Below are 13754 nucleotides of genomic sequence, written 5' to 3' on the forward strand. Positions count from 1 at the left end.
GAAGGGATTCCTCATAACTGCTGCAGTTACGACCTCTGCTGGTTAATTGTTGGTGCCTGCACAATGAGACAGTGGATAATAAATATCAAGCGACCAGCTACTGCACACGTAACAGAGAGGGCATGTGTTAGTCAGCAGCAGTAGAGAAAGCAAAATGCGATCAGGTAATTGGATACGACCAGATTGGGAGGAAAAAAAAAAATGTATACAAAAATAATAATTACATTCAAGTGTTTCAGGTGGAGTCATGGCTAAATCAATTTTAGCAAAGAATTCTATGCTTGCAACTTATATGTCAATTCTGGCAGGACACTTTCATCTCATCAGTCCACATATCATCCCAAAATGTTTGGTGGTCATGAAGATTTTTTTTTTCAAATAAATTTTTCAAATCTAAGACACACCTTTTATGTTCCTTTTGGTTAGCAGTGGTTTTCCAAGCATTTTTCATGCCACTGTTAAGATTGAAATTATTTTATTTCAGTGAACAAAGATTTATCAAACACATGTTAGTGTATACAATATAGGTTTGGTGGTCATGAAGGCAAATCTGGGACACACTTTTTATGTACCTCATGGTTAGCAGTAGTTATCCACCCTGCAACTTTCCCATTAATAATCATTTTGATATTTGTCTTATTTCTAATACTGACCTTTAAAAGGCAACCAAGAGCCTGCAGCTCTAAAGATGTTTGACTGTGACAAGGATTTTGGTAGGTCTGGTAATTCTGGGAAGATATACTACTGTTGTGATTACCAGGTTACATAATAGAGAACATTGATGTAGCCTTCAAATCTGGAACCTTTAGGTGGAGAAAGTTAGAAAGCGGTATTTGAGCTCTGAGTCACGATTGTTGGGTTAGAGTGAGAAATTCCTGTAATGTTAGTGAAGGACTAATATTTAGCTGAGAAACCTTTTCAATTGTGTTTTATGTGCCACTACAAACTTGTAGCATGCCTGAGTCACTAGAGTCCCAAAACCTTAAAAACTGTGATTTTTTAAACGTATACTTTGTTTCTCATCTTTTCTTGATTTTTTTTTTTTTTTTGATATATGTGAAACTTGTAAAAACATTTAAGCCTGTACATGGGTTCTATTTAAATATTTAAAAAAATTAATATTAAACAGGGCTTGTAATAATCAAGTATAAGTGTGTCTAGTATAAATAAATCACATTATTTACTAAATTTCTTTAACTGGTTGATCCAGCAGCTAAGCAGGCAATTTCTTATTTTCCTTCAAAAAACTTTAATGATCAATTAACAAAAACAATTAACCAGTCCAACACATCCCTAGGGGGTATTTGGTATCTCCAATTTACCTGACTGCATGTTTTTGGACTGTGGGTGGAAACCGAAGCTCATGGAGGAAACCCACAGGGAGAACATGCAAACTCCACACAGAAAGGACCCAGACAGTATCACTGGGGAATCAATTTCAGGACCTTTTTGCTGTGAGGCGACAGTGCTACCCACCAAGCCACCATGTCGAAGGTGGGTTATAAATTATATTAATTCATTATATTTATTCCACCTTGTCACCTAATCACCTTTTACAAAAGGTGATTTCTAGACAATATAAGCAACCATATGTAAACCTACACGAACATGGGAAGAACATAAACTCCACACAGAAAGGACTGGGACCACTTCACCTGGGAATCAAACCAAGGACCTTCTTGATGTGAGGTGACCGTTCTACCCACCGAGCCACCACGCTGTGCTGCAATATAAACCAGCAAAAACTTTTAACCCCTACAAGCACTGTTTATGTATATATACAGTATATATACTGTATATATATAATTTTTTTCTTTTTTTTTTCTCTTTTTTTTTAGGTTTGTGCTTTGTGGTGTATAATCAGAATGAGAAAATGCAATAAATGAGTAAATTGCCACATAAAACATAAATGAGAAGGTTTCTCAACTAAATATTAGTCCTCCAGTTACAGTACAGGAATTTCTCACTCTAACCCAACAATCGTGACTCAGAACTCAAATACCCCTTATTAATTTTGTCCACCTAAAGACCCCATATTTGTATTCGACATCAGTGTTTTCTATTGTGTATCTTGGTAACCTAGGTAATCTAGTTGTTCACAGTTTTGCATTTTTCCTGCTCTGACGCATAGTACTTGATGAAGTGGTGTTAAATATCGGGGAAACACAGAGTTTAGAAATGGAAAAGATGAAATGTTTACATGTGAAATGTTGAAATGAAATGTTTTTACAAATTAGCTCTAAAATGCATCTAGCATGCATCTAGCATACACAGGGCTAGAGCTAGTAAGTTAAAAGGTGATAAGGATTTTAGGGTATCACCTGAAAATGCTGGGTGCAAGGCAGGAATACGGTTAATCCTGTGATAGATTAGCAACCTATACGATGCATATTCCTGCCATGCACCCAATACCTAGCTATAGAGTGGCAAACCTGTAGCTTAGTGCTGGACTAGGATTTGGAAGGTTGCTGTTTCAAACACCACTGTTGGGTCCTTGAGCAAGGCCCTTAACCATTAACTGCTTGGATTGCATACTGTCCCTTTCGATAAATACATTTGCCATGTGCCATAATTGTAAATTCAGAGTAGCCATTCGACCTTCTGCATGCATTTGGAACGTGGAAGGTGGTAGGAAACACAGTAACCTCAGGAACTATGTCACTTCACAGCACCCACAATGCCAGTTCAGTACATGAATGACATCAACAGAGAAACTAGCCAGTTAATCTCCACTTATAAATTCCAGTTTAGCTCATATGCTCTGCCATCCAGCTTCTAGCAGACCCAGTACAATAACAACACCAGGAACTTCTCTCTAAAACACTTGATGTAATGCACAAACCAGTGTGTTGGTACAGTACGGTAAAAGGTCATATATGGTAAGTGAACAACTACCACTGTTGTCTTAAACTCAGTCCCTTCTGGGAATAAAATATCTGTTCAGGCAGAGTCAAACAGCACACATTCCAAACCATAACTACATGTTTCCATCCAGTAAAAACATAATGACATAGACCAGAGAGTAGTTGTTAGTTATAACATTTTGCTATTCAATTATGTTAAGTGGCAAATAGTAAAGTGGCATAGCAAATATTAAGAGTGTCACACAGCTTCAGTGTCCCAGGTTCAGTCATCATCTTTGATAAGTTTGCATGATAGATAGATAGATAGATAGATAGATAGATAGATAGATAGATAGATAGATAGATAGATAGATAGATAGATAGATAGATAGATAGATAGATAGATAGATAGATAGATAGATAGATAGATAGTAGCCCATGATAATACGTTACAATTCATTACAATTCATAATTACCACAACAAATTGACAGAATAGATAAATTTCTTAGTATTTAGTATGGCCAAATTTATAACAGGTGAACAATGGCTGCAAATGTATTAACTTAAAAAAGCTTCTCATGAGTCGATCAAATCCACCTAAAGCCTTCTCAGCTAAGACTCAATGAAATCTTAACTTTTGTAAAAAGAAATTGACATGGTGAATTGCATAAATGTGCATTCCTGCTTTTCAGTAGTGACAAATACCACGGAATTTTACTTTTTACTGAACATTTTACTCAAATTGTTATGCTGATGAAATGAAAAACAATGTTTCAAAATTGTAATGAAAATATTGCATCAAATTTGAGACAAATTTGTTTTTATAAGACTTTTGGTTCGTACTGTACATTTGGGCACAGTGGATTGAGTAGATGTGCAGTGTCGAATTTCTTATATTACTGCTGTATGATTTTTCTCATCATGTTTGCCGACTATAAAGTTTTACTTTTTCCTTCACTTCACTCATTCTGACTTCATAGAGGAAATATCTAACAGCTCTGTCTCTCTGAGTCAGGTGTTTTTCCTGCTCATTTTCCTGTCGGTGTTGCTGAAATACAGCAGGAGCGGGTGGGACATTTATTTAACCAATTTTGTTTTTGTTAATTAATAAGATTTTAGTGCATAAGTCCACTTCAAATAAAAACACAACACCTACTGTATAACTATGAGCAAAATGTACTGTATGTATTATAAACAATAATGTGAATATTTTTAACAATTGACAAAAAAAAGTATTGCAACATAAGTAAGTACTTTGTTGCAAAGCTGTTGTTAGTGATTACAACTTAAAAACTTCCAATAATAAGCTTTTTGAAGCAATATGGTTAAAGTTTGCTCTATTTTATTAGCAAATTGCACAGATCACTTTACATTCTGTAAATAAAATAATACTATTTTTGCAATAACTGTTTTTTGCTACTGTAATACCAGTTACACTGTTTTGTACTATTTAAACCCAGTGTTTATACTGTATATAAATATAGCCATGCAAATACTCTATATTTTCTATATTTTTTATATATATAATGTTATATATTATAGGTGGCTCGGTGGGTAGCACTGTCACCTCACAGCAAGAGGTTCCTGAGTTCGATCCCCAGGCGGGGCGTTCTGGGTACTTTCTGTGCGGAGTTTGCATGTTCTCCCCGTGTCTGCATGGGTTTCCTCCGGGAGCTCCGGTTTCCTCCCACAGTCCAAAAACATGCAGTCAGGTTAATTGGAGACACTGAATTGCCCTATAGGTGAATGAGTGTGTGTGTGTGTGTGTGTGTGTGTCTGCCACATGATCCAACTTGCATCCCCAATTTACTGAAAAGTAGCCGTTTTAACTAAATATTGCAATAATTATCATCTCCTTTAACATTCTACTGGACTGTATATGCTGTAATTCTGCAGTTAGTTAAGTAAACATGTTTGTACCTCGCACTGGTCTCAGCCCTGTTTTTTGTGTTTTCCACCCATTTTCATTTGTAAACCCAACTTCAATTCCCCTTGACTGCGCGAATGTGTTGCACCTATTTCTTGTTCTGTGTGTGTACTCTGTGTAGCCTGTTTGTTTTCACTGACCAGTGCGAGGATTCAGCACCGACCAAAGCCTGTACTGAGCATTCATGTAAGCCTGTTATCCTTGGTTTCAACCCCAGCTTTGTGTCTTTAACTATTCTTGCATTCTTGCCTTGTTCATCATGGCCTGTTCACAGATTGATCAACCTTTGCCTGTATACTGACCATGAGTATTTGGATTGTATTTTTTTTTATTGTTTGTTGGATGTTCCGAATAAACCTGCTCTTGCATCCAAAACCTCTGCATGAGTGTCGCGGTTCCAAAATGTACAAATTTAGAAAGTGATAACGGTTTAGTAAAACTGTTCAGACTCTAGTGACATTACCTAAAAATGCTTTTTTCAATCTATATAATAAAACGTGCACTGGACAATATGTTATTGTTTTTATGATTTCAAATGTAGAGAAATATTTGAAGTACAGGATAAAACAGAAATGTTAAAACAATAAAACAAGTATATAAAAGTGTGTATTATTATATAATTTGGTGTTGTCCTGTCCTGTCTTGTTTTTGTTTTTGTCTACTATTGATTGACTGTTGACAGGTCTAAGACAGTAGTGACTAACGGTCAGTTTGGTTGGTAGTAAAGGGCAGTGAAAAGAACCTACTGTTGTACCACATTAAACATGGTAATGCTTCTTTAAATGACTCATTAGTAAATGAACCTTTTACTGAAGTCTGGAAAGTTTTAGAGGAAATATATATTGAGTTGAGTGTAGCTTTATGTAATACAACAGTGCTGCAATGTTAGCAGGTAAAAAAGTGAGAAAAACATAATGTGTAATAATGTGTGACGCCTCTTGTGGATGTTTTTACGCCGTAAATAGCCAGTACAGAATAGTGCCTTGACTTGTACATATAGAGACAGGGTCAGAAAAGGTAATTAGGCCTACACTATGACCAGGTAAAACATGAACCCCCTAATTTTTACTGCCTGGGTGTAATTCATTATTGTACTTGTTGGTTATGGGTGAAAGTTAATAGGGATCAGGTGAAGGACCCTTAGGAGTCGTCAAAAGTTACAGACAAAAAGTGGCTCAGCATTAGCCAGACTGTTTCATAAATACTATTTACAGTGTATCACAAAAGTGAGTACACCCCTCACATTTCTGCAGATATTTAAGTATATCTTTTCATGGGACAACACTGACAAAATGACACTTTGACACAATGAAAAGTAGTCTGTGTGCAGCTTATATAACAGTGTAAATGTATTCTTCCCTCAAAATAACTCAATATACAGCCATTAATGTCTAAACCACCGGCAACAAAAGTGAGTACACCCCTTAGTGAAAGTTCCTGAAGTGTCAATATTTTGTGTGGCCACCATTATTTCCCAGAACTGCCTTAACTCTCCTGGGCATGGAGTTTACCAGAGCTTCACAGGTTGCCACTGGAATGCTTTTCCACTCCTCCATGACGACATCACGGAGCTGGCGGATATTCGAGACTTTGCACTCCTCCACCTTCCGCTTGAGGATGCCCCAAAGATGTTCTATTGGGTTTAGGTCTGGAGACATGCTTGGCCAGTCCATCACCTTTACCCTCAGCCTCTTCAATAAAGCAGTGGTCGTCTTAGAGGTGTGTTTGGGGTCATTATCATGCTGGAACACTGCCCTGCGACCCAGTTTCCGGAGGGAGGGGATCATGCTCTGCTTCAGTATTTCACAGTACATATTGGAGTTCATGTGTCCCTCAATGAAATGTAACTCCCCAACACCTGCTGCACTCATGCAGCCCCAGACCATGGCATTCCCACCACCATGCTTGACTGTAGGCATGACACACTTATCTTTGTACTCCTCACCTGATTGCCACCACACATGCTTGAGACCATCTGAACCAAACAAATTAATCTTGGTCTCATCAGACCATAGGACATGGTTCCAGTAATCCATGTCCTTTGTTGACATGTCTTTAGCAAACTGTTTGCGGGCTTTCTTGTGTAGAGACTTCAGAAGAGGCTTCCTTCTGGGGTGACAGCCATGCAGACCAATTTGATGTAGTGTGCGGCGTATGGTCTGAGCACTGACAGGCTGACCCCCCACCTTTTCAATCTCTGCAGCAATGCTGACAGCACTCCTGCGCCTATCTTTCAAAGACAGCAGTTGGATGTGACGCTGAGCACGTGCACTCAGCTTCTTTGGACGACCAACGCGAGGTCTGTTCTGAGTGGACCCTGCTCTTTTAAAATGCTGGATGATCTTGGCCACTGTGCTGCAGCTCAGTTTCAGGGTGTTGGCAATCTTCTTGTAGCCTTGGCCATCTTCATGTAGCGCAACAATTCGTCTTTTAAGATCCTCAGAGAGTTCTTTGCCATGAGGTGCCATGTTGGAACTTTCAGTGACCAGTATGAGAGAGTGTGAGAGCTGTACTACTAAATTGAACACACCTGCTCCCTATGCACACCTGAGACCTAGTAACACTAACAAATCACATGACATTTTGGAGGGAAAATGACAAGCAGTGCTCAATTTGGACATTTAGGGGTGTAGTCTCTTGGGGGTGTACTCACTTTTGTTGCCAGTGGTTTAGACATTAATGGCTGTATATTGAGTTATTTTGAGGGAAGAATAAATTTACACTGTTATATAAGCTGCACACAGACTACTTTTCATTGTGTCAAAGTGTCATTTTGTCAGTGTTGTCCCATGAAAAGATATACTTCAATATCTGCAGAAATGTGAGGGGTGTACTCACTTTTGTGATACACTGTATATCCAAATGTTCCCTTTAGCTTATTACTGTTTGTCTGTCTGAGTGTGCCATGCAGTTAATAACATGTATTTATTAATTATCAAAGAGCATTATTATGCATCTTGCATTAAAATGTGTAATTTGTATACAATTATTCATTTTTTTCTTAAAACAAGCACTCCAGGTTTTATACTTAATTGTGGTTAGCTTTGTGTAAAGTTGAGATAATGCAACAAATTTAAATTCACACTATTTAAAGCAAACTTCTACATAGACAGAGCACAGTCCTGGTATGGTCTGTACATAGTATTAAACCTAAATTTACATCACAGAGTAGAAGCGGGTTGTTCAGCATATCACGTTGTTAAATGTGTGGTGTGGTGGAACTCAAGAGACCTGCACAAAGTCAAGGCCTCAACCCTACTAAACACCTTTGGGATAAATTAGAATGTCAGTTGTGAGCCAGGACTTCTCATTCTCTTTTATTCTCTTATAAATAAATTGCTGCAAATTCTGAGATGGAGACAGAAATTGGAGGTTGTTATAGCCGTAAGGAAGGTGGGGGTAGACTCTTTATTATGGCAGTGGTTTTGGAATGGAATATCCAACAAGCTCATGATCAGGTGTCCACATAGTTTTGGCTATGTAGTGTACTAAAGGCTCCTTAGAGAGCTCAGTTTTTTCCCCACAATCTAAAGACATGTAAGTTGGTGAATTGGCCGTAATGGTGTTTGACACTGAACTTGAACTGAAAAAACAAATCCTGTCCTGTCATGAATGTAACCAAAGTGTAAAACATGACCTTAAAATCCTAATAAATGAATTAACATACTCCTAAAATGTTTTAAAGACCTAGACTAACTCTTCCAGTCTAAAGCTGTTTGCTTAAATGTGAATCATGCCTGTTTTTGACAGAAATTTCCATTCATGAGGGTAAAAGTGAAGAAATACCTTTGCTGAATCAGGAGAGACTGTTTACAGCAGCATCTCTTTTAGGTGACAAATTTCAAGCCTGTGCAAAAGTGCTGATCTGCTGTTTTTTTCAGTCTGAAGGAAGTTTCCATATAAAAATAAAATCTGGGGTCCAATACTAACAAAACAGAAATTCAGTACTATACAGACTAAATCTGAAATGCTTGAAATTGTTTATTTAAAATAAGTCAGATACTGTAAAAGGTAAAAGTAAATTTGAGTTTTACCTGTCATCATCATTAATCTGGATCTTGTGGGTGGTGGGTCCACACGATCCACCTACGTTGCCGTTTCAGGCTGATCTCTGCCAGGTTATGTGGTCTGCCTGGCCACCAGGCGCTAGCCATTGGACACTACCCAAAGGCCCGACTCCAGGGATAAATCCCTACTATTTCTGCTTATATAAATGCTTCATGAATCATATTTGTCTGGATCTTAACTTCAGACCTGTTTATCTTTAGAGACGCTACTGAGAGCTCACAGCTCTCGATGACATAGCCCTGGAGGTCATTAGGCCACACAAGCCTTTTCTCCACGACGAGGCCCCGATCCAGTAAGGGTTAAAATAATGTAATAATGTAATAATACTCCCGGTTCGAATCTCAGCTCTGCTACCGGTCGGCTGGGCTCCATCTAGCGTGCACAATTGGCAGTGCCTCTAGCAGACACAAATTGGCCATTGTGTCTGCTGGTTGTAGTCTGCTTACTTGTAGTAACTCACTGTGTCTATGATTAGAGTATATAATAACTTTCTGCACTGTGGCCATATATTAATCATTCATTCAATATGTTATTGTCTGTTTACTATTACTTTTTTCTATTTAGTGTCGCCAGAGTCTGGGCAGGAAAAAGGCAGGAAACACCCTGGACAGGTCACCAGGTTACACACACACACACACCCCTATGGTAATTGTAGTATCTTCACTTAACCTGACTGTTTTTGGACCCAGAGGAAACCCACACAGACATTGAGGGAATATGCAAAATTTGCACAGAAAGGATCCAGACGCTCCACCTGGGAATTGAACCCAGGACCTCCTTGCTGTGAGGCACCAGTGCAGCTGAATTATTTTGTTAATTAAAATGAATTCCTGTCTGTCTACAGACTGGACTGAATAATAAAGAACTCAATTTCTTTTTTTTCTTTTCACTAGTTATAACTTTAGTTTAAAATGATTTTTGTATACAGTGGGGCCAAAAAGTATTTAGTCAGCCACTGATTGTGCAAGTTCTCCTACTTAGAAAGATGAGAGAGGTCTGTAATTTTCATCATAGGTACACTTCAACTATGAGAGACAAAATGAGAAAAAAAAATCCAGGAAATCACATTGTAGGATTTAAAAAAAATTAATTTGTAAATTATGGTGGAAAATAAGTATTTGGTCAATAACAAAAGTTCAACTCAATACTTTGTAACATAACCTTTGTTGGCAATGACAGAGGTCAAACGTTTCCTGTAAGTCTTCACCAGGTTTGCACACACTAGCTGGTATTTTGGCCCATTCCTCCATGCAGATCTCCTCTAGAGCAGTGATGTTTTGGGGCTGTCGCTGGGCAACACGGACTCCACAAATTTTCTCTGGGGTTGAGGTCTGGAGACTGGCTAGGCCACTCCAGGACCTTGAAATGCTTTTCATGGAGCCACTCCTTCGTTGCCCGAGCGGTGTGTTTGGGATCATTGTCATGCTGGAAGACTCAGCCACGTTCCATCTTCAATGCTCTCACTGATGGAAGGAGGTTTTGGCTTAAAATCTCACGATACATGGCCCCGTTCATTCTTCCCTTAACACGGATCAGTCGTCCTGTCCCCTTTGCAGAAAAACAGCCCCAAAGCATGATGTTTCCACCCCCATGCTTCACAGTAGGTATGGTGTGCAACTCAGCATTCTTCTTCCTCCAAACACGACGAGTTGAGTTTTTACCAAAAAGTTCCATTTTGGTTTCATCTGACCACATGATATTCTCCCAATCCTCTTCTGGATCATCCATAAGCTCTCTGGCAAACTTCAGACGGGCCTGGACATGTACTGGCTTAAGCAGGGGGACACGCCTGGCACTGCAGGATTTGAGTCCCTCTCGGCGTAGTGTGTTACTGATGGTAGCCTTGTTACTTTGGCCCCAGCTCTCTGCAGGTCATTCATCAGGTCCCTCCGTGTAGTTCTGGGATATTTTGCTCACTGTTCTCATGATCATTTTGACCCCACGGGATCGAGGGAGATTATCAATGGTCTTGTATGTCTTCCATTTTCTTACAATTGCTCCCACAGTTGATTTATTCACACCAACCTGCTTGCCTATTGTAGATTCACTCTTCCCAGCCTGGTGCAGGTCTACAATTTTCTTCCTGGTGTCCTTCGACAGCTCTTTGGTCTTGGCCATGGTTGACTGTTTGAGGCTGTGGATAGGTGTCTTTTATACAGATAACAATGTCAAACAGGTGCCATTAATACAGGTAACGAGTGGAGGACAGAAGAGCTTCTTAAGGAAGAAGTTACAAGTCTGTGAGAGCCAGAAATCTTGCTTGTTTGTTATTGACCAAATACTTATTTTCCACCATAATTTACAAATAAATTCTTTAAAAATCCTACAATGTGATTTCCTGTATTTTTTTTTCTCATTTTGTCTCTCATAGTTGAAGTGTACCTATGATAAAAATTACAGACCTCTCTCATCTTTCTAAGTAGGAGAACTTGCACAATCAGTGGCTGACTAAATACTTTTTGGCCCCACTGTATTTATGGTTTGTTTAAATCCAATTCATTCCACCTAAGGATAATGGGGGGTCCTTGCTGAGTCTATTGTATGTCTGTTGTAGTATTGAGTCTATGTACACCGATCAGCCATAACATTAAAACCACCTCCTTGTTTCTACACACATTGTCCATTTTATCGGCTTCACTTACCATACAGAAGCACTTTGTAGTTGTACATTTACTGACTGTAGTCCATCTGCTTCTCTGAATGCTTTGTTAGCCCCCTTTCATGCTGTTTTTTAATGGTCAGGACCACCACATACAGGGGCGTAACTACAGGGGGAGCAGGGGGTCAAGTGCACTGGGGCCCATGGGCCCATGGGCCCATGATTCATTCTGATCAGCTATCAGCATATATACAGTGTATCACAAAAGTGAGTACACCCCTCACATTTCTGCAGATATTTAAGTATATCTTTTCATGGGACAACACTGACAAAATGACACTTTGACACAATGAAAAGTAGTCTGTGTGCAGCTTATATAACAGTGTAAATTTATTCTTCCCTCAAAATAACTCAATATACAGCCATTAATGTCTAAACCACCGGCAACAAAAGTGAGTACACCCCTAAGAGACTACACCCCTAAATGTCCAAATTGAGCACTGCTTGTCATTTTCCCTCCAAAATGTCATGTGATTTGTTAGTGTTACTAGGTCTCAGGTGTGCATAGGGAGCAGGTGTGTTCAATTTAGTAGTACAGCTCTCACACTCTCTCATACTGGTCACTGAAAGTTCCAACATGGCACCTCATGGCAAAGAACTCTCTGAGGATCTTAAAAGACAAATTGTTGCGCTACATGAAGATGGCCAAGGCTACAAGAAGATTGCCAACACCCTGAAACTGAGCTGCAGCACAGTGGCCAAGATCATCCAGCGTTTTAAAAGAGCAGGGTCCACTCAGAACAGACCTCGCGTTGGTCGTCCAAAGAAGCTGAGTGCACGTGCTCAGCGTCACATCCAACTGCTGTCTTTGAAAGATAGGCGCAGGAGTGCTGTCAGCATTGCTGCAGAGATTGAAAAGGTGGGGGGTCAGCCTGTCAGTGCTCAGACCATACGCCGCACACTACATAAAATTGGTCTGCATGGCTGTCACCCCAGAAGGAAGCCTCTTCTGAAGTCTGTACACAAGAAAGCCCGCAAACAGTTTGCTGAAGACATGTCAACAAAGGACATGGATTACTGGAACCATGTCCTATGGTCTGATGAGACCAAGATTAATTTGTTTGGTTCAGATGGTCTCAAGCATGTGTGGCGGCAATCAGGTGAGGAGTACAAAGATAAGTGTGTCATGCCTACAGTCAAGCATGGTGGTGGGAATGCCATGGTCTGGGGCTGCATGAGTGCAGCAGGTGTTGGGGAGTTACATTTCATTGAGGGACACATGAACTCCAATATGTACTGTGAAATACTGAGCAGAGCATGATCCCCTCCCTCCGGAAACTGGGTCGCAGGGCAGTGTTCCAGCATGATAATGACCCCAAACACACCTCTAAGACGACCACTGCTTTATTGAAGAGGCTGAGGGTAAAGGTGATGGACTGGCCAAGCATGTCTCCAGACCTAAACCCAATCGAACATCTTTGGGGCATCCTCAAGCGGAAGGTGGAGGAGTGCAAAGTCTCGAATATCCGCCAGCTCCGTGATGTCGTCATGGAGGAGTGGAAAAGCATTCCAGTGGCAACCTGTGAAGCTCTGGTAAACTCCATGCCCAGGAGAGTTAAGGCAGTTCTGGGAAATAATGGTGGCCACACAAAATATTGACACTTCAGGAACTTTCATTAAGGGGTGTACTCACTTTTGTTGCCGGTGGTTTAGACATTAATGGCTGTATATTGAGTTATTTTGAGGGAAGAATAAATTTACACTGTTATATAAGCTGCACACAGACTACTTTTCATTGTGTCAAAGTGTCATTTTGTCAGTGTTGTCCCATGAAAAGATATACTTAAATATCTGCAGAAATGTGAGGGGTGTACTCACTTTTGTGATACACTGTATATATATATATATATATATATGCTGATAGCTGATCAGAATGAATCATGGGCCCATGGGCCCCAGTGCACTTGACCCCCTGCTCCCAAATCAAATTTGTTGAGGGGGCCCCAAATTGTTTTTTGCACTGGGGCCCATGAGCTCCTAGTTACACCACTGACCACAGAGTAGGTATTATGTGGGTGGTGATCATTCTCAGCCCTGCAGTGACACTGACATGGTGGTGGTGTGTTAGTGTGTGTTGTGCTGGTATGAGTGGATCAGACACAGCAGCGCTGCTAAAGTTTTTAAACACCTCACTGTCACTGCTGGACTGAGAATAGTCCACCAACCAAAAATAAATCCAGCCAACAGCGCCCTGTGGGCATCGTCCTGTGACCACTGATGCAGGTCTAGAAGATGACCAATTCAAACAGCAGCAAT

At 40.0% G+C, this 13754-nt stretch overlaps 1 protein-coding gene across 1 annotated transcript in view; it reads left to right on the plus strand.

Moving 5' to 3' along the window:
* Positions 1 to 9651, plus strand: part of hapln3 (hyaluronan and proteoglycan link protein 3) — a 50957-nt gene extending 41306 nt beyond the window's left edge. Inside the window, exon 6 of the mRNA XM_063000687.1 lies at positions 9404 to 9651. Coding sequence (XP_062856757.1) covers positions 9404 to 9550 — 147 coding nt within the window. The 3' untranslated portion in view covers positions 9551 to 9651. The remainder of the gene's footprint in view (positions 1 to 9403) is intronic.
* The last annotated feature ends 4103 nt before the right edge of the window (positions 9652 to 13754 follow it).

This window comes from Trichomycterus rosablanca, chromosome 8 (assembly GCF_030014385.1).
Source record: "Trichomycterus rosablanca isolate fTriRos1 chromosome 8, fTriRos1.hap1, whole genome shotgun sequence".
NCBI classification, from domain to species: Eukaryota; Metazoa; Chordata; class Actinopteri; order Siluriformes; family Trichomycteridae; genus Trichomycterus; species Trichomycterus rosablanca.